General features: G+C 40.7%; 1 protein-coding gene across 3 annotated transcripts in view; it reads left to right on the forward strand.

Moving 5' to 3' along the window:
* Window positions 1–26,878, forward strand: part of PRKG2 (protein kinase cGMP-dependent 2) — a 110,605-nt gene that overhangs the window by 28,920 nt on the left and 54,807 nt on the right. For all 3 annotated transcript variants that reach the window (XM_056568940.1, XM_056568939.1, XM_056568941.1), the window contains 6 exons: window positions 340–445; window positions 1,595–1,658; window positions 10,111–10,188; window positions 14,888–14,982; window positions 16,914–16,982; window positions 20,422–20,520. In XM_056568940.1, the coding sequence (XP_056424915.1) occupies window positions 340–445; window positions 1,595–1,658; window positions 10,111–10,188; window positions 14,888–14,982; window positions 16,914–16,982; window positions 20,422–20,520 (511 nt within the window). The remainder of the gene's footprint in view (window positions 1–339; window positions 446–1,594; window positions 1,659–10,110; window positions 10,189–14,887; window positions 14,983–16,913; window positions 16,983–20,421; window positions 20,521–26,878) is intronic.

The following is a 26,878-nucleotide window of genomic DNA, read 5'->3' on the forward strand; positions in this document are numbered from 1 at the left end:
AAACTGTTAGCACTCAACATACACTAAATGCAGCTATTCCTGAAAAGGTCGTAACCCCTTTAATGTTTTCCTGTAACGTCTCTATGGTCTCAAGGTGTCAAGTAAAATTCTAGAAAACCAAGAAAATCTTTTGGGAATAGGTGGTATCGCTTTCATATTGGTGATCAATAGTAAATAAGTACAAAGTACCAAATCAATTGTGACAATGATGGATGATATGAAGACTCAAAAGAGAACACTGTGCGTGTTGAGATGTTTGGTAAAATGTGTGAGATTTTCTTAAGTTTAGAAAGGTTTCATTTAATTTTATATTATTGACTCTATTCTTTTTATTCCAAGCAATGACTAATGTCAGGACATGGGCCCTTGACCGAGAAGCGTTTCAAAATATCATGAGAAAAACAGCTCAGACAAGACATGAAGAATATCAGAATTTTTTGAAGAGGTACATTTTTAAGATAACCTTAATATAATAAATGTCTTCCAGTTTTTACAGTATTAAGGAACTTTATTCAAGAGGATAGCTACCTCAACAACACGACATGAGATGATATGTGTCAGGCTACGACTTCTGCCGATTTGCTTTTCCCCTTTTCTGCTGTCCAATGGCAACACATTTAACCGGATGTTTTGCAAGCAACAAGTCTGCCTCTGAGTGAGGTATTCTAATCATTGTAGAATTGCCATAGACATAAGGTTTGAGATGAGGACATCCATAAAGCACATATTTTGGACTGATGCACTAATATATAGTAAATAAAGCATTGCTCCTAGGAGTAGACACCTATATACATACAGAGCCGGATGGAATTTGCTATGATATTAAGACTGTGAAAGAGCATTGGCCCGAACCAGAGGCAATAACCAGGCCTCACCTCCTACCTCTTAGGGTATGTTCACACTGCGAAATTCTGTGGGTGGAATTCCGCGAGTGAAATTCTGCACAGTGAATGTTAGCATCAGTGTGAATGGGTCTTCCACAAGACCCGTTCACACTGCGGAATTTTAGTGGCAGACAATTGTGCCGCTGAAATTGTTCAGCGCAAAGAAAGAATGTTCATTCTTTGTGCGGAAGAAGTCCGTGAGCACTGCATAGCCGTCAATGGTGACGGCGCAGTGCCGCGCCGTCCTACCGCCGCTGCCGACTGCCAGCTTGAATCTCTGCTCGCTGAATTCCACGAGCGGAGATTCAGCTACATATCCATAGTGTGAAAATACCCTTAAAAAAAGAAAATGTGAAGCTGCCCCAAACATGTGACCTCCCACACCTTTACAAAAGTTCTTCTGAGAGAAATTGACATATACTATATGTATTTTATTTTGCACAGATTGAGGGAGATTTATCAAAATCTGTGCAGAGAAAAAAAAGACCAATATCACATTGCAACCAATCAGATAGCTTCTTTCATTTTTGAAAAGGCCTGTGAAATATGAATGAAGCAATCTGATTGGTTGCTATAGGCAACTGGTCAAACCTTTCCTCTGCACAGGTTTCAATTAATCTCTCTCTATGTGTGTGAAGAATACTTCATTAACATGCATGCTAAAAAATGCATACTAAATTATGATAAGATGAATGTCTCTTTTTCAATAGTGTGTTTTTGCTGAAGAAACTTCCAGAAGACAAGTTAATGAAGATCGCAGACTGCTTGGAACTGGTAAGGCCACATAAAATAGACAGAACTTTATTTTAAAAATGTGACTTGAGCTTTCTTACCTGAAAGGTGGTATAGTTGTCAATAATACAAAAAATCCTTTCAATAATACAAATTGGTGCACATGAACACGAGTGGGCATTTTTTTTTGTAAGCAAGTTGTGGAAGTGAAAGGATTTGCTGGTTTGCGGTACATTTTGAGCCCTCTGTGAGAAAATTTTTGAAAATTGGAGAAAAGTTGCATATGATTAGTCACAACATATTCACAACAATACGTCTAAGTAGACAAAAAGTCTCATAAAAAGTCGCAAAACCATTGATGCTCCAAATTGGCATCTTTTCTTAAAGACATGTCAAATGCTTGATAAATTCCCCCATTGTGTTGTTACCACTACTTGTGTACCACCATTTTACGAGGCCAATGAATGGGAACAAACATTTATAAGAACATTCAATCTATCATTGCATGTACAGCACTACCCCCCCCCCCAAAAAAAAAAAAAAAATGTATATACAGCGGTCCCTCAACATACGATAGTAATCCGTTCCAAATGGACCATCGTTTATTGAAACCATCGTATGTTGAGGGATCCGTGCAATGTAAAGTATAGGACAGTGGTCTACAACCTGCGGACCACCAGATGTTGCAAAACTACAACACCCAGCATGCCCGGACAGCCAACGGCTGTCCGGGCATGCTGGGAGTTGTAGTTTTACAACATCTGGAGGTCCGCAGGTTGAAGACCACTGGTAGAGGAAGTTGTACTCACCTATCCCCGACGCTCCGGACCGTCACCGCTCGTCACCACTGCCCTGCATGTTGCCTTCCATTGCTGTTGCCGCGTCTCCGAGGTGTCCCCAATGCTCCAGTAAGGCCTCTGCTTCCCCGGCATCTTCTCTCTCCGTCGCCGTCATAACGTCGTTACGCACGCCGTTCCTATTGGATGACAGGACGGCGTTCGCAGCGACATGATGACGATGGAGAGCGCCGACGATGGAGGGGATCCCGAAGAGGACGCGCCGGAGCCCCGAGGACAGGTAAGTGATAGTCAGCGAGCCACACGGGGCACCGGGGCCCCGACATACAAAAGCATCGTACGTTGATGCTGCCTTCAACATGCAATGGCCTCTGAGAGGCCAACGTATGTTGAAATGATCGTATGTCGGGGCCATCGTAGGTCGAGGGGTCACTGTATATATATATATATATATATATATTTATTAATTAATTTATTTTCATTATTTATATCATTATAATTAAATGAAAACATTCATTAGGAAAATATATTGTGACTCATGTAGAAAATAAAATATTGCAAAAACAACTTGCACTCATGTGAATTTGTAAATTTGTTAAGTAGGAAACACATAGGGTTGAGAGACACTTGGAACATGTTCTACAGGAGTCATGATCATTCAGAAGTGAAACCTTGTAAAAAAAAATGTTTTTTACATTTTTGAAATGTCAAGTCTCAGGACAAGGGGCTATCAGAAATTATGTTCCATGTGCCTCTAAAATGGAAGAAAGTGAGACATACGCAAAGGTATTTTACCAAAGCACAAGAGAGCTCATTAAAAGAGTTCTATGTGTGCACGAAACAAACTGAAAAGAGGGCCCAGATAGTTTATTTTCTTGGGCAGAAACATAATATGGAAGGTGGCCACTTCAAATACATGCAGAGGAATCACACAGTCCATTTCTGAAAGATTTAACAGAAAGAAACTATTTTCAAGGTATTGACTTTATGTCAGTCCTGTGTTCATCATATAATTTAACTAGAAAAAAAAGCAACCTTCTATTGAAATGCAGTCAAAGAGCACTTTGCACTTAAGTGTAAATTACACCGCCAATGTATCAATGAGTATTTCATAGAAATTCCCTGGTGTCATTTATTAATTCCATGCCATGATGATACAGTGTTTGCTCTCCCATTTCCCAGGGTTTTGATGATGAAATCATTATGAACAGGTCTTCTTGGATCTGCTCCCTCCAGAGGGTTGGCCATGTAACGTAACACTGACACAGATGTTACAAATTAATAATTCAGCGTAATTTCACCGAAGAGCACAGTCATTTTTCTTTAAAAGACGAAAAATGTGTTTCTAATAGAGTATGTGGAGAGCAGACGTAATAACCACTAGAGAATTCCATTCTGATCCCAGATATTAAATCTGGAGGTATGAGGATTAATGGGAGTGCACTTTGCTTGCTACCTCTTCACCTTTCAGTATTTAGAATTGGATGTTTCAAGATTATTTCGTTTACATTTTTGTCTTTGTTTCTCCCCTTTAAAAAACTAGATGTCTAACGTTACCTATATTATCCTTGTGAACAAAGCAAATTTGCATTCGGATTGCTTATACATTATTATTCATGTTATTATTATTCATATTATTCCTCACCTGCTTTCAGGGCATAGCTATAGGGGGTGCACATGTCTAGGTAAAACATCAGAAATAAATGCTAGGTAGGATGCCTTGTTACATATTTTACAGCAGGCTTCAAGCTACATCTCCATCTCCGCCAGTTTTGCAATATGTATTTGCTTTAAAGGGGTACTCCGGTGGAATTATTATTATTATTTTTTTTAATCAATTGGTGCCAGAAAGTTAAATTACTTCTATAAAAAAAATCTTAATCTCAATCCTTCCAGTACTTATTAGCTGCTGAATACTACAGAGGAAATTTATTTTTGGAACACAGAGCTCTCTGCTGAATCACAAGCACAGTGCTCTCTGCTGACATCTCTGTCCATTTAAGGAACTGTCCAGAGCAGCATATGTTTGCTATGGGGATTTTCTCCTACTCTGGACAGTTCCTAAAATGGACAGAGATGTCAGCAGAGAGCACTGTGCTCGTGATTCAGCAGAGAGCTCTGTGTTCCAAAAAGAAAATAATTTCAGCAGCTAATAAGTAACTAATTAGATTTTTTTAGCAGAAGTAATTTAAAAATCTGTTTAACTTTCTGGCACCAGTTGATTTAAAAAAAAAAAAAAGTTTTCTACCAGGTAATTTAATGTTAAAAACTAAAATGTTAATTATAAGGTATAATAACATAGTATTTATTTTATTATCTCTTTTTGAATCTGATACATGTTTGAAACAATGTAACATTTTTCCCATTGTTTTACTACATCATAGAAAAAAAAATTACGGTATTGCCAGATGTCCCCAGCAGCTTCCAATGGCCCTTATTGACATTATTCTGGTCCTTCAATGGGTCTGTCAATGGGTCTGTCATTTTACTGTATGCTGTGCTATTTTTCCCAGGATCTTTCATGTAATTTATGACAGACACCCTTAACAGAACCTCTTACTTACTAGTGCCTCATATGTTATACACTGCGGTCCAAAATCTACTCACTTAAACAAATGCTACATTCATTTGCCAAAGTTAATAGGTGAAGCCAGAGGGTTTAATTTCCTCTCTTATTTTATACATTTCTCCGTAAATTTTATTTATGTATAGAAATTTCATAGTATGTGAGAGCTGTGATATAATGATATGCCATATATAATGTAATGGACCATAGCCTGGAATTATTGGGTTATCTAATAACATTATAGAGTGAACTCATTATATTGTATAGAATTATAAAAAATTATAGAAGGAGTGCACTAAAACTATAAAGTACAACTATCTTTTGAGTATAGTTTTATCTAAATAAGTCCAACATTCTGTGCAGATTATTTCAATAACTTCTGTATGACTGCAGCCACCAATCGGATGGGTGGCTTAGGTGTTAAGTAAGCTCTCCGATGTGCCACATTTTTTAACATTGACGCACATGAGAATATTTGAAAGCTGCACTTTAGATAACTGTCAGCTGACAACTATCCTTTTTAGACTTCACATACGCATGAAAGATCAGCAAAGGGAAATAATCTATTGCAAGACTCCGTGTGCAATTAATCATCTTGCCCATAGCTACCAATCAGATTGCTTCTTTCTTGGTTAAATAGACCTCTGAGTGATCTTATTGGTTGCTATGGGCAACTGGTCAACTGGTTTTGATAAATTCACCCCTTAGTATTTTGGTTATTTTTTTCAACCTCTTCAGGACGCAGGGCGTATGGATACGCCCTGCATTCCGAGTCCTTAAGGACGCAGGGCGTATCCATACGCCCGTGGGAATTCCGGTCCCCACCGCTAGCCGGTTGGGGACCGGAGCCGGATGCCTGCTGAAATCGTTCAGCAGGCATCCCGGCATATCGCCCAGGGGGGTCATTATGCCCCCCCCATGTCGGCGATGGCCGCAGATCGCTGGACAATTCAGTCCAGCGATCTGCGGCGATTCCGGGTCAATCGGGTCTCCAGTGACCCGGTGACCCGGAATTACTGGCTGATCGGGCCCGTCTCTGACGGCTCGAACAGCCACAGCCAGCAGGGGTGAGTGGGCACTGGTGCCACCTCACGATCGCCCTGATTCGTCGGCCGGTTTCCCGGCCAACCAATCAGGGCACCTACTGTGGGTGTCACTCCCGCAACCCGCTCCGCCCCTTTTCCGGAGGACATGAGCGGGTGCGGGAAGAAGACCCCGGGTGCTGGGGACCCCGATCCCCGGCGTCCCTGTTGGGATCGGGGCCCCAGGAGTGACGGCCGCGGCGAGGGACTGACGTGCAGCGGAGCAGCAGCAGGAGGTGAGTGACAGCCTCCTGCTGTTGCTTAGCAACAGCTCCCAGCATGCAAAAAGGGCATGCTGGGAGCTTTAGTTATGCAACAGCAGGAGGCAGACCACCACAACTCCCAGCATTTCCTTATGGGCATGCTGGGACTTATAGTTTTGCAACAGTTGGAGGCACATTTTTTCTATGGAAAAGTGTACCTTTATATGTGTATAACTACAACTCCCAGCTTGCACAAACAGCTAAAGTGCATGCTGGGAGTTGTAGTGGTGCATCTGCTGGTTGCATAACTACAACTCCCAGCATGCCCATTGGCTGTCGGTGACTGCTGAGAGTTGTAGTTTTGCAACAACTTAAGGCACACTGGTTGTGAAACTCAGAGTTTTTTTTTACCTAACTCAGTGTTTCACAACCGGTGTGCCTCAGGCTGTTGCAAACTACAACTCCCAGCATGCACCGTATATGCTGGGAGTTGTAGTTTTGCAACAGCTGGAGGCACACTGGTTGTGAAACACTGAGTAAGGTCACAAACTCAGTGATACATAACCAGTGTGCCTACAGCTGTTGCAAAACTTAAACTCTCAGCATGTACAGTCTGTCAGCGCATGCTGGGAGTTGTAGTTTTGCAACAGCTGGATGTCCCCCCCTAATGTGAACGTACAGGGTACACTCACACGGGCGGAGGTTTACAGTAAGTATCCGGCTGCAAGTTTGAGCTGCGGCAAATTTTCTGCCGCAGCTCAAACTGCCAGCGAGAAACTACTGTGAACCCCCGCCCGTGCGACTGTACCCTAAAAACACTACACTACACTAACAAAAAATAAAATAAAAAGTAAAAAACACTACATATAAACATACCCCTACACAGCCCCCCTCCCCAATAAAAATGAGAAACGTCTGGTACTGTTTCCAAAACGGAGCCTCCAGCTGTTGCAAAACAACTACTCCCAGTATTGCTGGACAGCCGTTGACTGTACAAGCATGCTGGGAGTTTTACAACAGCTGGAGACACCCTGTTTGGGAATCACTGGCGTAGAATATCCCTATGTCCACCCCTATGCAATCCCTAATTTAGGCCTCAAATGGGCATGGCGCTCTCACTTTGGAGCCCTGTCGTATTTCAAGGCAACAGTTTAGGGTCACACATGGGGTATCGCCGTACTCGGGAGAAATTGTGTTACAAATTTTCTGTATTTTCTGCTTTTACCCTTTTCAAAAATGTAAATTTTTTGGGAAAACAAGCATTTTAGGTAAAAAAAAAATAATTTTTTTTACTTATGCAAAAGTCGTGAAACACCTGTGGGGTATAAAGGTTCACTTAACCCCTTGTTACATTCACCGAGGGGTCTAGTTTCCAAAATGGTATGCCATGTGTTTTGTTTTTTTTGCTGTCCTGGCACCATAGGGGCTTCCTAAATGCGACATGCCCCCCGAGCAAAATTTGGTCTCAAAAAGCCAAATATGACTCCTTCTCTTCTGAGCATTGTAGTTCGCCTGTAGTGCACTTCAGGCTAACTTATGGGGTACCTCCATACTCAGAAGAGATGGGGTTACAAATTTTGGGGGGTATTTTCTGCTATTAACCCTTGCAAAAATGTGAAATTTGGGGGGAAACACATTTTTGTGAAATCTTTTTATTTATTTTTTTACGTATGCAAAAGATGTGAAACACCTGTGGGGTATTAAGGCTCACTTTATTCCTTGTTACATTCCTCAAGGGGTCTAGTTTCCAAAATGGTATGCCATGTGTTTTTTTTTTGCTGTTCTGACACCATAGGGGCTTCCTAAATGCAACATGCCCCCCAAAAACCATTTCAGAAAAACGTACTCTCCAAAATCCCCTTGTCGCTCCTTCGCTTCTGAGCCCTCTAGTGCACCCGACGAACACTTTACATAGACATATGAGGTATGTCCTTACTCGAGAGAAATTGGGCTACAACAATAAGTATACATTTTCTACTTTTACCCCTTGTAAAAATTCAAAAATTGGGTCTACAAGAACATGCGAGTGTAAAAAATGAAGATTGTGAATTTTCTTCTTCACTTTGCTGCTATTCCTGTGAAACACCTAAAGGGTTAAAACGCTGACTGAATGTCATTTTGAATACTTTGGGGGGTGTAGTTTTTATAATGGGGTAATTTGTGGGGTTTTTCTAATATGAAGACCCTTCAAATCCACTTCAAAACTGAACTGGTCCCTGAAAAAAAGCAAGTTTCAAAATTTTGTGAAAAATTGGAAAATTGCTGCTGAACTTTGAAGCCCTCTGGTGTCTTCCAAAAGTAAAAACACATCAATTTTATGATGCAAACATAAAGTAGACATATTGTATATGTGAATAAAAAAAAAATTATTTGGAATATCCATTTTCCTTACAAGCAGAGAGCTTCAAAGTTAAAAAAAAAGCAAAATGTTCACATTTTTCATCAAATTTGGGGATTTTTCACCAAGAAAGGATGCAAGTTACCACAAAATGTTACCACTATGTTAAAATAGAATATGTCACGAAAAAACAATCTCGGAATCAGAATGATAACTAAAAGCATTCCAGAGTTATTAATGTTTAAAGTGACAGTGGTCAGAATTGCAAAAAACGTCCGAGTCCTTAAGGTGAAAAAGGGCTAAGTCCTTAAGGGGTTAAGCATAACCAGAAATCAGTTTGAAACACAAAAATGTAAATCTTTCTGTTATAGTTTCTTTCTGTGTCAGATTCACTCCTGGTTTTGGCTAAAAATACTGACTAAAATACTGGTGAAAATACTTTGTGTGAACTCAACCTAACTCAGCTTCAACCCCCAAATCTTACATGCAAATTAAAAAGGTATTCTAACTTACAAAAGGTATCCCCTATCCAGAGAATAGGAGATAAGTATCAGATCACTGGGTTCCAAATGCCCATCCTGTGGAAAGTGGAAAAGTGGTTTACATTGGAATACCCCTTTTTCCCATCGTGTGCCCTTGATGTATCACCTTGATTTGAGGGAACGTATCACCTAGATTTATTTTTTACTGATTACAGCCAGATTTCGCAAAATGCTCTTTTATTTTATCTGTTTCTACTTTCTGATAATAAACATTTGTTATTTAATTATAAGTGCATTTTTATGGGGCAGCTATATTACAGCAGAACCCATGGACATAGGAAAAACACACTGGAGAGGACCCTATTCCCTTGCATGGGAGCCTTTCCTAGGCATACTTTGTGACCTGAGAAGAGGTCATTGTGCAGGCTCTGATCATCTCTAATTGTGAATGGTTTGATCCTGTGTTATGTATCTGCTGGTGTCACCTTTCATTGAAAACCTGAGAAACTAAAAAAAAAAACTAACCAAAAATTCTTAAAAAAATTATTTAACATAAAAACTTGGCCACCTGTGCTAGAGGGAGTTACAGTACAGGAAAAGTCAAGGATCCAGGAGCTAAAGAGAGTGCAAAGCTAAAGTTACACTTCTATTTTCACTCTCAGGATTAGTGGTGGTCCCAGGAGATTACCCCACTGCTTATTAAGTTATGGCATATCTTTGCAATATGCTATCATTTGAGAAGTTGTGAGTAACAGTTTCAAACGAAAAGCCAAATTCAGAATTCAGCTGGTTTAATATTACCTGGAGCAGTGACTTGTAAGATAGCAGGTAGGCACTGTTAGGTCACATGACAGACAGTAAAATCTAGCTCCTGTGTGTGGATAAATGGAGAACACAAAATGACAGAGCCTGAAAGAGTACATGAAGAGTAAAGCAAAGAATTTACAGTCACTATCCCTATTACTGACTTTACATCTATGAAAAGTAAAATGCAGTTAAAAAGTAACAATTACTATTTGTTATTAGGAACGCTACGAAAAAGGTGATTATATAATTCGCGAAGGAGAAGAAGGAAGTACATTCTTTATCATCGCTAAAGGAAAGGTGAGGAAGTGATATTTTTGTTTAAATGGGTACTCCAAAGATAGGGAATAATAGGGGATAAGATGCCTGATCGCGGGAGTCCCGCCGCTGGGGACCCCCATGATATTGCACGCAGCACCCCGTTACAATCAGTCCCCGGAGCATGTTCGCTCCGGGTCTGATTACTGGCAGTCACAGGGCCGGAGCAGTGTGATGTCACGGCCCCACCCCCGTGTGACATCACACTCTGCCCCCTCAATGCAAGCCTATGGGAGGGGGCGTGACAGCTGTCATGCCCCCTCCTATAGGCTTGCATTGAGGGGGCGGATCATGACATCACACGTGCCGGGGCCATGACATCACAATGCTCCGGCCCCGTGATCGCCAGTAATCAGACCCGGAGCGAACATGGACTGATTGTAAAGGGGTGCTACATGCAAGATCACGGGGGTCCCCAGCGGCGGAACCCCCATGATCAGGCATCTTATCCCCTATCCTTTGGATAGTGGATAAGATGTCTTAGCGCCGGAGTACCCCTTTAACCTCTATTGGTAAGTGATGTAGCTATAATGTTCTCAAATTGTCTTATCTTTATTTCTTGTTTGCATTTAATATTATATAATGAATAGCATGTTATGTACAGTTTTTATAGGCAACATTTGGATGAAATGTATTCAGGGTCCAAATAACAAATATAAAATACATAAAAAAGATATATTTACATTTACATTTATTTTAATTTCAAAATATTATTATAAGGGTTGTCCCATAAAGAAAAACCATGTCTATCACAGAGGGGTCTACCTGCTTAGCATTCTCCTAATAAGAGATATATAAATTGCATGTGTGGTCAGGGTAGCTTACTCTCCTAATTCAACTTATTGCATCAAGTTCCAGGAAGTGAATCTATAGTGACCACCCAATCATAAGGCAGAGATGGGGCTGTCGGCATGAGGCAACCATATTATCTTTATAAACAGTATAAGACTGTGCACACAGTTATTTAATTGTTAGAGTAAATATATGTAGTAAATCCTAAAATACTAAGGGTTTGGAAGAAAATCCTGACCTTTCGCTCGTTGTTGTCAAATACTTAGGGCATTAACATTTTACAGCAATTGATAAAATTATTAAAATAACATTACTTGCAAAATGTGAGTAATATAAATTTAATATAAATTAAAGTAAAAGGAAACGTGAGTGTTTATGATGTGAAATTTGGTTTAATAATAAAGCCACCCACAGGTTTTCATTTTTAGGCTCATTGATAATGTTTTCTTAGCTTGCATTTGTGTAACAAGTTTCCCCCATTTTATATTCCTTGGCAAAATTAAGCAAAACGCTGATTGTAACAAAATTTGTCAAAACATATGAAAATGGAGTTCTAGTATTCAGTGTAATATAAGTGCACAGGTACAATAATATTATGCTTTGTGGAGTCATTTACATTGGATTTGGTTCAGCACTACTAGCCATGATTATTCTGAACACAATTAAATGTAATATTAAAAACTTAGTTCCTATTTATGAAAAGTGAACATAGTGTGCGAATGTAAAAGGCAGAACATAAAAACGCTGCAAAACAACGAGCAATGTTACATTTTAGTGTAATAAAATAAGGTAAAATACATTTAATTATCAAGGTAAAAAAGTTCTATTATTAGGAATACAAATTATGGTAAATAAAATAAATATGGTACACAAAAACAATACGCAAAAAAAATATTAAAAAAATTAATAAATAAATAAATATATATATATATATATATATATATATATATATATGAGTAGCAGAGCAAATAAACTTGAATGTCAAACTCAAGGATTTCCCTAATATACCTCTTTTTTGTCTTAGTGGGACATTGTAAATGTTAGTCAATATACAATGCATTTGAAAGTTTTCAGACCCTTTCACTTTTTTCACATATTATTGTTTTGTATTCTTCTGCTAAAAAATATCTAGTTTTCCCTATCAACCTACACTCAATACCCCCTAAAGAAAAAGAATTTTTCCCTAATTTATTAACCCCTGAGCGTTTTTCCATTTTTGCACTTTCATTTTTTCTTTCTTACCTTTTAAAAATCATAACCCTTTCAATTTTGCACCTACAAATCCATATGATGGCTTATTTTTTGCGCCACCAATTCTACTTTGTAATGACATTGGTCATATTACCCAAAAATCTACGGTGAAACGGGAAAAAAAAATCATTGTGCGTAAAAATTGAAGAAAAATTTTTGGAGGCTTCCATTTCCGTAGTAAATTTTTCGGTAAAAATTACACCTTATCTTTATTCTGTAGGTCCATATTAAAATGATATCCTACTTATATAGGTTTCATTTCATCGTACTTCTGGAAAAAATCATAACTACATGCTGGAATATTTATAAGTTTAAAATTGTCATATTCTGACCCCTGTAACTTTTTTTATTTTTCTGCATATGGGGCGGTATGAGGGCTAATTTTTTGCACCGTTATCTGAAGTTTTTAGCGGTACCATTTTTGTATTGATCGGACTTTTTGATCGCCTTTTATTCATTTTTCCATTATATACAGAGGTGACCAAAAATACGCTATTTTCGACTTTGGAATTTTTTTGCGCATACACCATTGACCGTGCGGTTTAATTAACAATATATTTTTATAATTCAGACATTTCCCCATGTGGTGAGACCATACATGTTTATTTTTATTTACACAGTTTTTTGTTTTTTTTTAATGGGAAAAGGGGGGTGATTCAAACTTTTATTAGGGAAGAGGTTAAATGATCTTTATTAACTTTTTTTTTTTTTCACTTTTTTTTTGCAATGTTATAGTTCCCATAGGGGGCTATAACACTGCACACACTGATATTTTACATTGATCAATAGTTTCTCATAGTAAACCATTGATCAATGATTCTGCCGCTTGACTGCTCATGCCTGGATCTCAGGCACTGAGCAGTCATTCAGCAATCGGACACCAGGAGGAAGGAAAGGGGATTCTCCTTGTGTCCTTCAGCTGTTCGGGATGCCGCGGCGGTCCTGAACAGCCCCCTGAGCTAGCCGGGAGTAGTTTAGTTTCACTTTAGATGCGGCGATCAACTTTGAACGCCGCATCTAAAGGGTTGATAGCATGCAGCACCGCGATCAGTGCCGCGCGCTATTAGCCATGGGTCCTGGCCATTGCTAGGTGCCGGGCCTGACCCATGGCCCCGCATTATAGAAAGGGAGTGGACTCAGGGTGTACAGGTATGTCCTGCGTCTTTAAGGGGTTAAAGAGGAAAAAATTTATTATTCAGTTCCTTTGCTATGACACTTAAAATCTAGCTTTTTTGGGTTTCCAATTTTATGATCATCTTTAACATATATCTCAAGGTCTAACAGCTAACAATGCATATCAGAGCAAAAACCAAGCCCTTAACTAGAAAGAACTGGCTGAAAACCCCAGAGACAGGATCGTGTGGAGCCACAGATCTTGGGAAGGATACGAAAAAATCTGCTGCACTGAAAGTTCTAGGAATACAATGGCCTCCATTAGGAAGTGGAGGAAGTATGGAACAACTAGGACTCTGCCTATAGCTGGCTGTCTTTTACTGATGCCTCTCCTCAGTAAAAGACATAGGAAAGCTTGGGTTTGCAAAAAAGTACTCTCAGACTTTAACAAACAAGATTCTCTGGTCCAAAGAAAGCAAGATTAAACTTTTTGGCCTCTATTCAGTCATATTTGAAAGAAACCAAGCACTACTCATCCCCTGCCCATTCCCACAGTGAAGCATGGTGGCGGCAGCATCATGCAATGGGGGTGTTTTCTAGTGGCTGGGATAGGAATACTGGTCACAGTTGAGGGAAAGCTGAATGAAGCAAAGTACAGAGATATTCTCAATAAAAACCTGATCCAGATTGCTCTTTATACTGGATTACCTAACAAGACAATGACCTTTAGCACACAGCCAAGACAACACAGGAGTGGCTTAGGGACAACTCTGTGAATTTCCTTTAGCAGCCCTGTCAGGGCCCTGACTTCAACCCAATAAATCATCTCTGGAGACACCTAAACATGGCTGTCCACTGACAATTCCTATTTAACCTTATAAAGCTTGTGGGGATCTACAGAGAAGAATGGCAGAAAATCCTGGTGGAATCACACTTAAAAAGACTAGAGGCTATAATTTCTGCCAAAGGTGCTTCAACTAAGTACTGAATAAATGGTCTGAATACTTATGTCAATGTAATATATTTATTTTTCTTTACAATGATTTAGCAAAGATTTGGAACATTCTGTTTTCACTTTGTCATTATGGGGTATTGAGTGCAGAATGACAGAGGGGGGGGGGGGGACTGTATTTTTATTTAAGCAAAATCACAAAATGTTAAAAAAAGGAAAAGGATTCAAAAACTTTCTGTATGCATTGTAACTAGCATACAGCTTGAAGATGCCTACTATAAAATAAAGTAAAAAGTATAAAACTGTTTCAATTAATACTTATATAAAAAAAAATATCAATGTAAAGAAACAGCTGTTTCCAGACCTCCCATAGAGTTGTGAAATGACAGCGGGTATGCCTGGCCATTGCCCTATAAAACTCCTTTACACAAGGACCGGGTGTCCCATTTTAGTCATTGGTAGGGATCCAAGTATTTCAAACACCAATAAAGCATTCATTAACTATCTCATGCATTTGTTTCTCTGTTATGTTTTAATATATGTTCTGTTCTATTAAATGTGTTTCCATTATAGGTGAAAGTCACACAAAGCACAGAAAGCTCTGCTGAACCTCAACTGATTAAAACATTAGAAAAAGGAGAGTACTTTGGAGAAAAAGCCCTTATTAGGTTAGACATGGTGCTTTTTTACCTATATTCATATAACAGTGAATATTGTCAATCTCTGTATAGTCAATATCTGTCTCTCCCTCTCTCTCTCTACCTGTCATTTATATCAACAATGCATTTGTGAAAATTTTTAGACATGTGCACTCTTTTTACATTTTGTTATGTTGCTGCCTTGTGCTAAAATCAACAAAATTCAATTGTCTACAATCAATCTTTACATATCACCCCATAATGGCAAAGTGAAGCAGATTTTTAGCAAATATTTAAAAAGAGAAAAACTACAATTGTGCATTCACATAAGTATTCAGACCCTGTACTTTTGGCAGTTATTACACCATCCAATTTGAGATATGATGTTTTAAGGTTTGCACATCTAGATTTGGGGATTTCCTGCCTTTCATCTCTACAGGTGCTATCAAGCTGTCAGGTGGCATGGGGACTCATCGGTGGACAGACATTTTTAGTCTCTCCATAGATTTGTAGATAGGCTCCATAAGGGCTCTGGCTGGGCCACTTAATGGCATTCACAAAGTTGTCCCTAAGCCCCTCCTGTGTTGTCTTGGTCGTGTGCTCAAGGTCATTGTCTCCTTGGACGGTGAACTTTTGGCCCAGGTTTTAATTATGAATATATCTATGCTTTGCTCTATTCAGCATTACCTCAACCCTGACCAGTCTCCCTGCCTCAAGCTGCTTAATAACACCTCACAGTATGATGCTGCCACCACCATGCTTTACGGTAGGGATGGAATTGAGAAGGTGATAACCAGCACTTGGTTTTCCTCCAGACATGACTCTTAGAATTGAGGCCTAAATTTCAATATTGGATTCTTAAGACCAGAGAAACTTGTTTCTCAAGTCTGAGAGCCATCTAAGTGCTTTTTTTTTTTTTTTTTTATTGCAAACTTCAGGCAGGCTTTCATGTGTATTTTACATAGGAGAGACTTCCTTTTGGCTACTTTGCCAATCAAGTTGGTAGAGTGCTGCAGTGATGGTTAACTTTATGGAGGCTTCTCCTATCTGAACACAGGATATTTAAAGGGGTACTCCGGCCCTGAGACATCTTCTCCCCTATCCAAAGGATAGGGCATAAGATGTCTCACTGCGGGGGTCCCTCCACTGGGGACCCCCGCAATCTTGTATTCGCCACCCATCTGTTTGAGCCGTCACGCCCCCTCCCATAGACTTGCATATCGGGGTCGGGTGACATCATGATACTCCGGCCCCGTGGTCGCCACCCGGCTGTTTGTGAGCTGGCACCACGGCGTGAAGCTCAAACAGGTGGGTGACGAATACAAGATTGTGGGGCTCCCCAGCGGCGGGACCCCTGCGTTGAGACATCTTATCCCCTATCCTTTGGATAGGGGATAAGATGTCTCAGGGCTGGAGTACCACTTTAAAGCTCATTCAGTGTGACTATTGCATCACTGGCCATTTCTCTTACCAAGGCCCTTCTTCCCAAGTTACTTAGTTTGATGGGGCAGCCGACTCCAGGAGGAGTCCTGATTGTCCCAAATTACTACCATTTAAGAATTACGGAGGTCATTGTGCTCATGAAAACTTTTAGTGCAAAAGCTTTTTTGTACAGATGTGTGCCTCTATACAATCATGTCCCTCAGCTCTACAGGCAGTTCTTTCTCCATTGTTTATGCATTGTTAGCTGTGAGACCATATAGAGACAGGTCACGACAGATGACTCCAATGAAGGTGTAGAAACATCTCAGAGATGATCAAGAGAAATGGGAGACCCCATAGCTACATTTCAAGTGTCATAGTAAAGGGTCTAAATACTTATTTTAATATAAGGCCTCAGCATAACAAAATATGAAAAGAAGTTAAAAGGTCTGAAAACTTTCTTTATGCATTGTACCTACCCGTGTACTACCCAAATCCACCATTATTAATATTATCTTGGTTAACTGTTTTGTATGCAGTGATGATGTCAGATCAGCCAACATTATTGCAGATGACAATGAGGTGGAGTGTCTAGTCATGGATAGAGAGTAAGTGTAAACTATTTGTTCCTGTAGCTAAACTTCAACTGTAAACAGATTTTCAAAAGATGATTCTAAAAGTTTTCTTGTCTAATCACAAAATTCAAAGTGCAGCTGGGTATGTCTCTACCTTTGTTAATACCAGTGCAACAGTATTGTTCCAGATTATAGATTATAATCACACCCCTTGCTCCACAGCCATCACCATTCTGCTGTCGCCTGTGCCTGCTGCACAGCACTTTCTTGCATCAAAGACAGCACGATGCAGGGCCGGACTGGCCTACCGGGATACCAAGGAAATTCCCGGTAGGCCGATCTCCCTGTGGGCTGGCACAACAGTGTCAAGAAAACGGCCAGTGTAGGAGCAGGAGGCGGAGGCTAAAGCCGCTCTGTCTCCGTCTCTGACCCGGCTGCTTGCGTACGATTATAGTTAGCTTTAGTTACCTATAGTTGGCAGGCAGAGGCCCCGCCCCCAGATGATGAGCGATGCAGCTGCCATAAAGATACGGCAGCCACGTAATGACGAATCAAGAATCAAAGGGCCGGCGTAACTACGTCCTGCGTCATTACGCAGCCAGCGTATCTGTATGGCAGCCAATCTGGGTGGCTTTACAGAAGAGCTGCGGCCACCTCTGAGCTCCTCTGAAGAACTCTCATATGTCCCTGCCAGGCACCCGGAGCGCAGGAGAAAGAAATAAGCGCCGGCCCTCAGCCTCACCATGTCCGTGATGGCCTGCTGCCTTCAGGTGCGTCCACTGTCCATACCCCCCCCCCCCCAGCACAATCACACTGCAGCTGCGGGCCAGTGCGCATTAAAGGGTCACTCTCACTCATTAAAACAGATTTTTGCTATTGCACTCCTTATGGTAAATGAAAAATATTTCTAATATACTTTGTTTAAAAAAAATGAAGTTTTCTATGTTTTATTTGTGCTTAAAAAAGCTCAAGAGCACATTTTCCCCCAACTCATACACAGACTTTGGACCAAAGTCCGAACACAGGAAGTGCCGCCTGGAGTGCTGAGGGGGGGGGGTCCCAGCCTCATCCAATCATAGCTCCTCTCACACATAACTGCCATATGCTGTTGGCTGGACACCCCTCCCCCCTCCTCAGCACTCCAGGCGGCACTTCCTTTGTTCGGACTTTGGTCTAAAGTCTGTGTATGAGTTGGGGGAAAATGTGCTCTTGAGCTTTTTTAAGCACAAATAAAACATAGAAAACTTCATTTTTTTTAAACAAAGTATATTAGAAAATTTTTCCTTTACCATAAGGAGTGCAATAGCAAAAATTAGTTTTAATGAGAGTGCCCATTTAATTGATAAGAACACATAGTGATAATGCCGACGGCACTGCACCGGCCCATGTTACCCGTAATTTATCATCCTCATCCTGCTGTCACTGTGTGTATTAACCCTGTACTGTCACTGTGTTTCTTAACCCTGTACTGTCACTGTGTGTCTTAACCCTGTACTGTCACTGTGTGTTTTAACCCTGTACTGTCACTGTGTGTATTAACTCTGTACTGTCACTGTGTGTCTTAACCCTGTACTGTCACTGTGTGGTTTAACCCGGTACTGTCACTGTGTGTCTTAACCCTGTACTGTCACTGTGTGTCTTAACCCTGTACTGTCACTGTGTGTCTTAAAGGGGTATTCCCCCCCCCCTCCCGCCATGCCTCCGTTGTCCTGTTCTGGTTACTAGGTGCAATCCTTTTCCTGATAGAAAGTGTGACACCTGAGCCTGGAGTGATGTTGGTGCCCAGTGTGCTATACTACTGAGGTAGGACATCGCTGTGCACTAGCGGTAGGATGACACACTGGGCCCCAACATCACTCCAGGCTCAGGTGGTACACTTTCTATCAGGAAAAGGATTGCACCTGGTAACCAGAACAGGACAACGGAGGCATGGCGGGAGGGCTGGAGATGAGCACAGGTTTATGTTATATATATAATTTATTCATTTTTTTATTTTTTTTATTTACCAGGTATGGGCATCTTGCCAGATAATCCCTTTATTATACACAGTACAAGGATAATACACACAGTGATGTCACAGTACAGGGATAATACAAGTCACAGTGATGTCACAGTACAAGGATAATATACACAGTGATGTCACAGTACAGGGATAATACACAGTGATATCACAGTACAGGGATAATACACACAGTGATGTCACAGTACAGGGATAATACACACAGTGATGTCACAGTACAGGGATAATACACACAGTGATTTCACAGTACAGGGATAATACACAGTGATGTCACAGTACAGGGATAATATACACAGTGATGTCACAGTACAGGGATAAGATACACAGTGATGTCACAGTACAGGGATAATACACACAGTGATGTCACAGTACAGGGATAATAGATTTGGTCAGTAACAGTATACTAGTATTATTGGTAATATTGGTCTCGGTAAACAGGAGTTGGTCAGTAATTGGTGGTGCAAGGACAGCGCAACCATCTCACATCCGATCGGATCACTATGTGAAGTCTGCAGAAAAGTATGTGGGGCCTCATGTTCGCTTAAGGTTTTACAAAGTCTAGAGCCGCCTCTGCTGTGCCCAGCAGCTCCAACTACTTTTATGTGCTAAAGTGTGCAGACTGTAGCCCTTCCCAGCTTGGACACAGTATCAAGTCCACAACATTATAGAATGGAAGCCTGACAAATCAAATGCCAGCCTTCCCTCACAGGCTGTAGTACATAGAACCTGTCTAGTAAAAACCTGGTATTTGATTTACCAGGCTTCTGTCATATATGTAGCGCCTGCGCCCTTTGACTAGTGGGGCTGGTATGCAGTTATTTCCAGGGCTGGTTTTTATCCCCAGTCCGGCCCTGGCACGATGACCTGCCTCTCACCCACTGCCGCGGTCACTGATGGGCTGAGCGGGCAGATCTTTGTTCCAACACAAACATGTAGAAGTGCTTCGCAGTGGGGACCCACATGACAGAATGAAGGTGGCAGAGGAGCAGGATAGGTTAGTATGGTCTTTTTTTCTATTTAAAAGCAGCCTAAGTACATTTAGTAATAAAAATATTCTCAGAAATGTTTGCTGGAATATGTACTTTTTATAAAAGTATTCAGACTGTATTGTATCCTTAGCTCTAAATAAATAAAGAAGCATATACACCTTCAACAATTTGCACAATACCTTATGTATTACAAGAATCCATTAACATAAAGGGTGTTCCATTGCTGAAACCCCAATGATTATTTATAAACTATGGGGAACCAGGCAGAAAGGGTTCAATTCCCGTTAGGACTACTGACGGAGAAATAGAGGATTACACAGTTTTTATTAAACTCAGTTTATAATGCAGTTTATAAAGCAGTCAATGACCACAGAAGATTTTAAGGAAAAAGGAAACTAAGCTGAAGAGTATTTATAAGGTAAATGTGTGACTAACCATCTTAATATGACAATTTCTACTAAAGGACTTTTAATCAGACTGTTGGAACTTATGATGAACTTCAAAAGTACCTTGAGGGTTATGTGGCCAACCTGACGCTGGATGATGAAAGAAGACATGCCAAGTAAGCTCCTATTTAACAATGTCTGTAAAACTGTTTATACCAAGGTGGGATTTATCTATTAACGGACCATAATAGAGTACTTTCCATTAAAACCAAACATGCAAAAACTGAACTCTTTAGAACAAATGCTCAGTGATAGATAAATAGTTCCTCATACATGTTTCCTATTGTTTCCATAAGCAAATTGCCTATTGTTCTATTTAATATATTATGAAGGGGTTTATTTGAATAAAAATACAATAAAGCAAAAAATATATTATTAAAGAATTAAAAAATTATTGTTCTAATAAAACTAAAAATATGCAAAACAAAAGAGTATGGCTTTTAAAGGGGTTGTCTCTTTAAAGGGTACTCCAGTGGAAAACTTTTTTTTTTTTTTTTTTTTTTAAATCAACTGGTGCCAGAAAGTTAAATAGATTTGTAAATTACTTCTATTAAAAAATCTTACTCCTTCCAGTAGTTATTAGCTGAAGAATAATACAGAAGAAATTATTTTCTTTTTGGAACACAGTGCTCTCTGCTGACATCATGACCACAGTACTCTCTGCTGACATCTCTGTCCATTTTAGGAACTGTCCAGAGCAGCATATGTTTTCTATGGGGATTTTCTCCTACTCTGGACAGTTATTAAAATGGACAGATGTGTCAGCAGGGAGCACCGTGGTCATGATGTCAGCAGAGAGCTCTGTGTTCCAAAAAGAAAATAATTTCCTCTGTAGTGTTCAGCAGCTAATAAGTACTGGAAGGATTAAGATTTTTTTAACTTTCTGGCACCAGTTGATAAAAAAAAAAAAAAATTCACCGGAGTACGCCTTTAACCTGTTAAGGACGTAGGGCGTACCTGTACGCCCTACGCCCGATCCCGGTGTTTAAAACGGTGACAGCTGTACTCTATTCAGAAAACAGCAGATTACAGATTACAGCATGGGGAGGAGGGATGCCAGGAGCGTGTTATAGCTATTTTGTGCACTTCTTCAGGTGCACTTCTTCAGACCATAATTATTGAATTATTACAATTATGAATTATAATTATGAATTATGAATTTTTATTATGATTAATTATTTATTTAATTTTATTTATTATTATGAATTATTTTTCCGTTTCGCCGTGGATTTTTGGGTAAAATGACTAATGTCACTGCAAAGTAGAATTGGTGGCGTAAAAATAAGCCATAATATGGAATTGTATGTGGAAAATTTAAAGCATTATGATTTTTAGAAGGTGATGATGAAAAAATGAAAATGTAAAAACGGAAAAACCCTGCGTCCTTAAGGGGTTAAGTATGCTACTGATATGGCTGAGACTGATACTAGCTGGTAAGGGGTTGGCCACTGACTATTGCTGTAGCAAAATAGTGTTAACGCTAGCCATGATGCTTTTGTCAGCTATCATCAGCTTTCATTTTAAGCTGCATAGTTGGCTCATAATTAGGGATGAGCGAATCAAATCTGACGAATCCAAATTCGTCACGAATTTCAGGAAAAATTTGATTCACAACAAATGCGAAAATCACCGTGATTCGATTGCGCAAAATGCTTCATTAAACTCTGTTTAGTGAGGTACAGGCTCAAGGGGCCAGGCATCTAAAATGGTGGATCCACATGTGAGGACATGGGGCAAGATATTCTGGGAAGGTGGGAACAAGGGTCGGCGGGATGACCCTGAATCACATGCAGTATGTAGCCTATTAGCAGCCAGCCACCCTTGTCACAGCCCTATATAATCGGCAGCCATCTTATGGCCACTCAAATCATAGTTCTATAGCAGAGAGAGGGTCAGAGAGCAGGGTGTTGCACAGAAAAGCTTTTTTACAGCAGTGATTCACCTCAAGCCCAAATCCAGCCTAGAAACACTGATAGGGAAGGGAGTGAGATTGAGAGAGAAAGTGCAGTGTTGGGTGTAGTAAACAGCAACTGTGTGCTGCAGCATTGGTGTGTACAACAACTGAAAAGCTAATGGTAGCCAGCCAGTTAGGGTGAACAGAGCACTAAAAGCGTATTGTCCTCTATTAAGTTTAACCAGTGCGTACTTCTAATTGGTGCACCATTTTGTTCCTGTTAAAGTCTCAAGGGCCTAATTACTGTGAAAGGCCAGCCAAAAGTACACACCTACTGGTGTTGTAGACAAATGGTGTTTTAAGTGTACGAGAGCGCATTGTACTCCCCTCATAAGTGCATACCACATATGTACATCTAAGTGGTGTACTATTTTGTTCCTGTTAAACTCTTAAGGTCCTAGTTACTGTGAAAGGTCAGCCAAAAGTACACATTTGCTGGTGTTGTAGACAAATACTGATTTAACCCCTTAAGGACTGGGGTTTTTTCCGTTTTTGCATTTTCGTTTTTTGCTCCTTGCCTTTAAAAAATCATAACTCTTTCAATTTTGCACCTAAAAATCCACATGATTGCTTATTTTTGTAATGACGTCAGTCATTTTGCCCAAAAATCTACGGTGAAATGGAAAAAAAAAATTGAAAAAAAAAACGCTGTTTTGTAATTTTTGGGGGCTTCCGTTTCTACGTAGTAAATTTTTCGGTAAAAATGAGACATTATCTTTATTCTGTAGGTTCATATAATTAAAATGATACCGTACTTATATAGGTTTGATTTTGTCGTACTTCTGGAAAAAATCATAACTTCATGCAGGAAAATTAATACGTTTAAAATTGTCATCTTCTGACCCCTATAACTTTTTTATTTTTCCGCATATGGGGTGGTATGAGGGCTCATTTTTGCGCCGTGATCTGAAGTTTTTAACGGTACCCTTTTTGCATTGATAGGACATATTGATCATGACATAAAAAGTGACCAAAAATGCACTTTTTTGGACTTTGGAATTTTTTTGCACGTGCGCCATTGACCGTGCGGTTTAATTAATTATATATTTTTATAATTCGGACATTTACGCACGCGGCGATACCATATGTTTATTTTTATTTTTATTCACACTGTGTTTTTTTTTATGGGAAAAGGGGGGAGATTCAAACTTTTAATAGGGGAGAGGTTAAATGATCTTTATTCACTTTTTTTCACATTTTTTTTGCAGTGTTATAGCTCCCATAGGGACCTATAACACTGCACACACTTATCTTTTACATTGATCACTGGTTTCTCATAGGAAACCAGTGATCGATGATTCTGCCGCTTGACTGCTCATGCCTGGATCTCAGGCACTGAGCAGTCATTCGGCGATCGGACAGTGAGGAGGCAGGTAGGGTACCTCCGGCTGTCCTGTAAGCTGTTCGGGATGCCGTGATTTCACCGCGGCTATCCCGAACAGCTCCCTGAGCTAACCGGCATGCTTTCACTTTAGACGCGGCATTCAACTTTGAATGCCACGTCTAAAGGGTTAATAGCGCGCGCCACCACGATCAATGCCGCGCACTATTAGCCACAGGTCCCGGCCATTGTTATTAGCCACAGAACCCGGCCGGGCCCGACCCGCTATGATGCGGGGCCATGCCGTGGCCCCGCGTTATAGATCGGGAGCGGACACATGACATTCCAGTACGTCATGTGTCCTTAAGGGGTTAAGTGTAGTGGAGCGCATTGTATGTTGGCGCCCATTTTAGTGTATATAAAGCACTGCTTGTGATATGTCATGTATGCAAATCTGAGGAAGGAGGACTGAGCCTCCGAAACGCGTCATTAGATTTTAATACCAATAATCCTATTGCTACTAGGCCCTTTTACTCTCCTTTAGCATCTGGCTTGGTATTCTTGGAACTTAGAGCAGCGCCCACAGACAAGGTTCTTTTTTCTGTTGTTTTCTTAGATACTGTGAAAGGCCAGCCAAAAGTACACACTTGCTGGTGTTGTAGACAAATACTGTTTTTAACATAGTGGAGCGCATTGTTCTCCCCTCATAAGTGCATACCACATAGGTACATTTAAGTGGTGTACTATTTTGTTCCTGTTAAACTCTTAAGGGCCTAGTTAATAATAATAATAATTTAATAATAATTTTATTTATATAGCGCCTACAGATTTCGCAGTGCTTACAATTATGGGGTACAAACAAAGACAAGTATCAGACATAATATTACACAATAACTATTCAAACAAGAGGTGTGGGGATATGTTGAGGATATGTTGAGGCCAATTAAAGAATGTTATAGGCCTGTCTGAAGAGATGTGTTTTCAGGCCACGTTTGAAACTATGGATGTTGTTGTTGAGTCTGAGGGATTGAGGTATAGCATTCCAGAGAACCGGTGCAGCACGAGTGAAGTCTTGGAGACGGGAGTGAGAAGTTCGGATTATAGAAGATGTTAGTGTGAGATCATTAGCAGATCGGAGAGAACGTGTAGGATGGTAGACGGAGATGAGATAGGAGATGTAGGGTGGTGCAGAATTGTGGAGAGCTTTGTGTGTGAGACTGAGGATTTTGTACTGTATTCTGGACTGAATTGGTAACCAGTGTAGTGACTGGCACAGGGAGGAAGCGTTGGTGTAGTGGCTGGAGAGGAAGATGAGTCTGGCTGCGGCATTAAGGATGGACTGAAGAGGAGAGAGTTTGGAGAAAGGAAGGCCTGTTTGTAAAAAGTTACAGTAGTCGAGGCGGGAGTGAATCAAAGCAATAATGAGAGTTTTAGCAGTTTCAGTAGTGAGAAACGGGCGGATTCTGGAAAGGTTTTTGAGATGCAGGTGACAAGAATGTGAAAGGGACTGAATATGGGGAGTGAAAGACAGATCAGAGTCAAGTATAACTCCAAGACAGCGAGCCTGCTGCCTGGGAGTTATGGTAGTCCCAAATACCGAGATGGAAATGTCAGGGTTAGTTAGAGTATCAGTTGATGGAGAAAAAACAAGTGGTTCTATTTTCGAAAGATTTAGTTTCAGATATAAAGAGGACATGATGTATGAGACAGCAGAGAGACAGTCACTGGTATTCTGTAGGAGTGCAGGGGTGATGTTGGAGGAAGAGGTATAGAGTTGGGTGTCATCAGCATAGAGGTGGTACTAGAAACCAAATTTACTGATTGTTTTTCCAATGGGGGATGTGTAGAGTGAAAAGAGTAGAGGACCCAGGACCGATGCCTGGGGAACCCCGACAGCAATTGGAAGAGGAGAAGAAGTAGAGCCAGAAAACGAGACGCTAAAGGAGAGTCCTTGAGACCGATGGAGCGGAGACTACTGAGGAGGAGTTGGTGATCCACAGTGTCAAAAGCCGCAGAGAGGTCCAAGAGAATCAGTAAAGAGAAATTGCCAATTGATTTGGCCATCAGAAGATCGTTAGTGACTTTGGTTAGGGCCGTTTCTGTGGAGTGAAGGGAGCGGAAACCAGACTGTAAGGGGTCAAGGAGAGAGTTCTCGGAGAGATAGCGGATAAGGCGGGAGTAGACCAAGCGTTCCAGGAGTTTGGAGATAAAGGGGAGATTTGACACGGGTGGATAGTTGGCTGCACGGGACGGGTCCAGAGATGGTTTATTCAATAGTGGGGTTATGATAGAGTGTTTGAAAGAGGAGGGAAAGACCCCAGAAGAGAGGGAGAGGTTAAAGATTTTAGTTAGGTGACAGCTGATAGCAGGAGAGAGAGACTGGATGAGGTGTGAAGGCATGGGGTCACTAGAGCAGGTAGTGGGGCGGGCGGAAGAGAGGAGCCTGGAAACCTCATCCTCCGTTACAGGCTCAAAAACTGAGAGTGATGAAGAGGAGATGTGGCTGGGAATTGGATAAGAACTTTTAGGGGACTGGGAGAGGATTTCATCACGAATGTCATCGATTTTAGTTTTGAAGTATTTGGCCAGGTCTTCAGCACAGAGATCAGTGATTGGGGTCTGTACTTTAGGCCGAAGGTGAGAGTTGAACGTGTCAAAGAGGCGTTTTGGGTTGTTAGACAGAGAGGAGATGAGAGAGGTAAAATATGTTTGTTTGGCGAGATGAAGAGCGGAGTAATAGGATTTAAGCATGAATTTATAGTGCAGATAGTCTGAAGAAGTCTTAGTTTTCCTCCACAGATGTTCAGCACACCTAGAGCATCGCCTGAGAAAGCGGGTTGTTAGCGTGTGCCAGGGTTGCTGCCGTCTGTGTCGGGAGGTTTGTGTTTTAGAGGGTGCCATTTGATCCAGGGTAGACTTTAGGGTGTAATGGTAATGTTTGGCTGATAGATTAGGGCAGGAGAGAGAAGAGATTGGTGATAGTGAAGATTGCAGAATGTCTATAAATTGACTAGTGTTTATGGCACGCAGGTTTCTGTAAGTGTACAAGGTTGGAGTGTCCGGAAGAGGATAGGAGTTACTGATAGAGAAAGAGAGAAGGTTGTGGTCAGAGAGCACAAAAGGAGAATTAGTGAATTTAGAGACAGAGCAAAGTCTAGAGAAGATCAAGTCCAGCGTATTCCCATCCTTGTGTGTGGGA

Source organism: Hyla sarda, chromosome 1 (genome assembly GCF_029499605.1).
Source record: "Hyla sarda isolate aHylSar1 chromosome 1, aHylSar1.hap1, whole genome shotgun sequence".
Classification (NCBI taxonomy): domain Eukaryota; kingdom Metazoa; phylum Chordata; class Amphibia; order Anura; family Hylidae; genus Hyla; species Hyla sarda.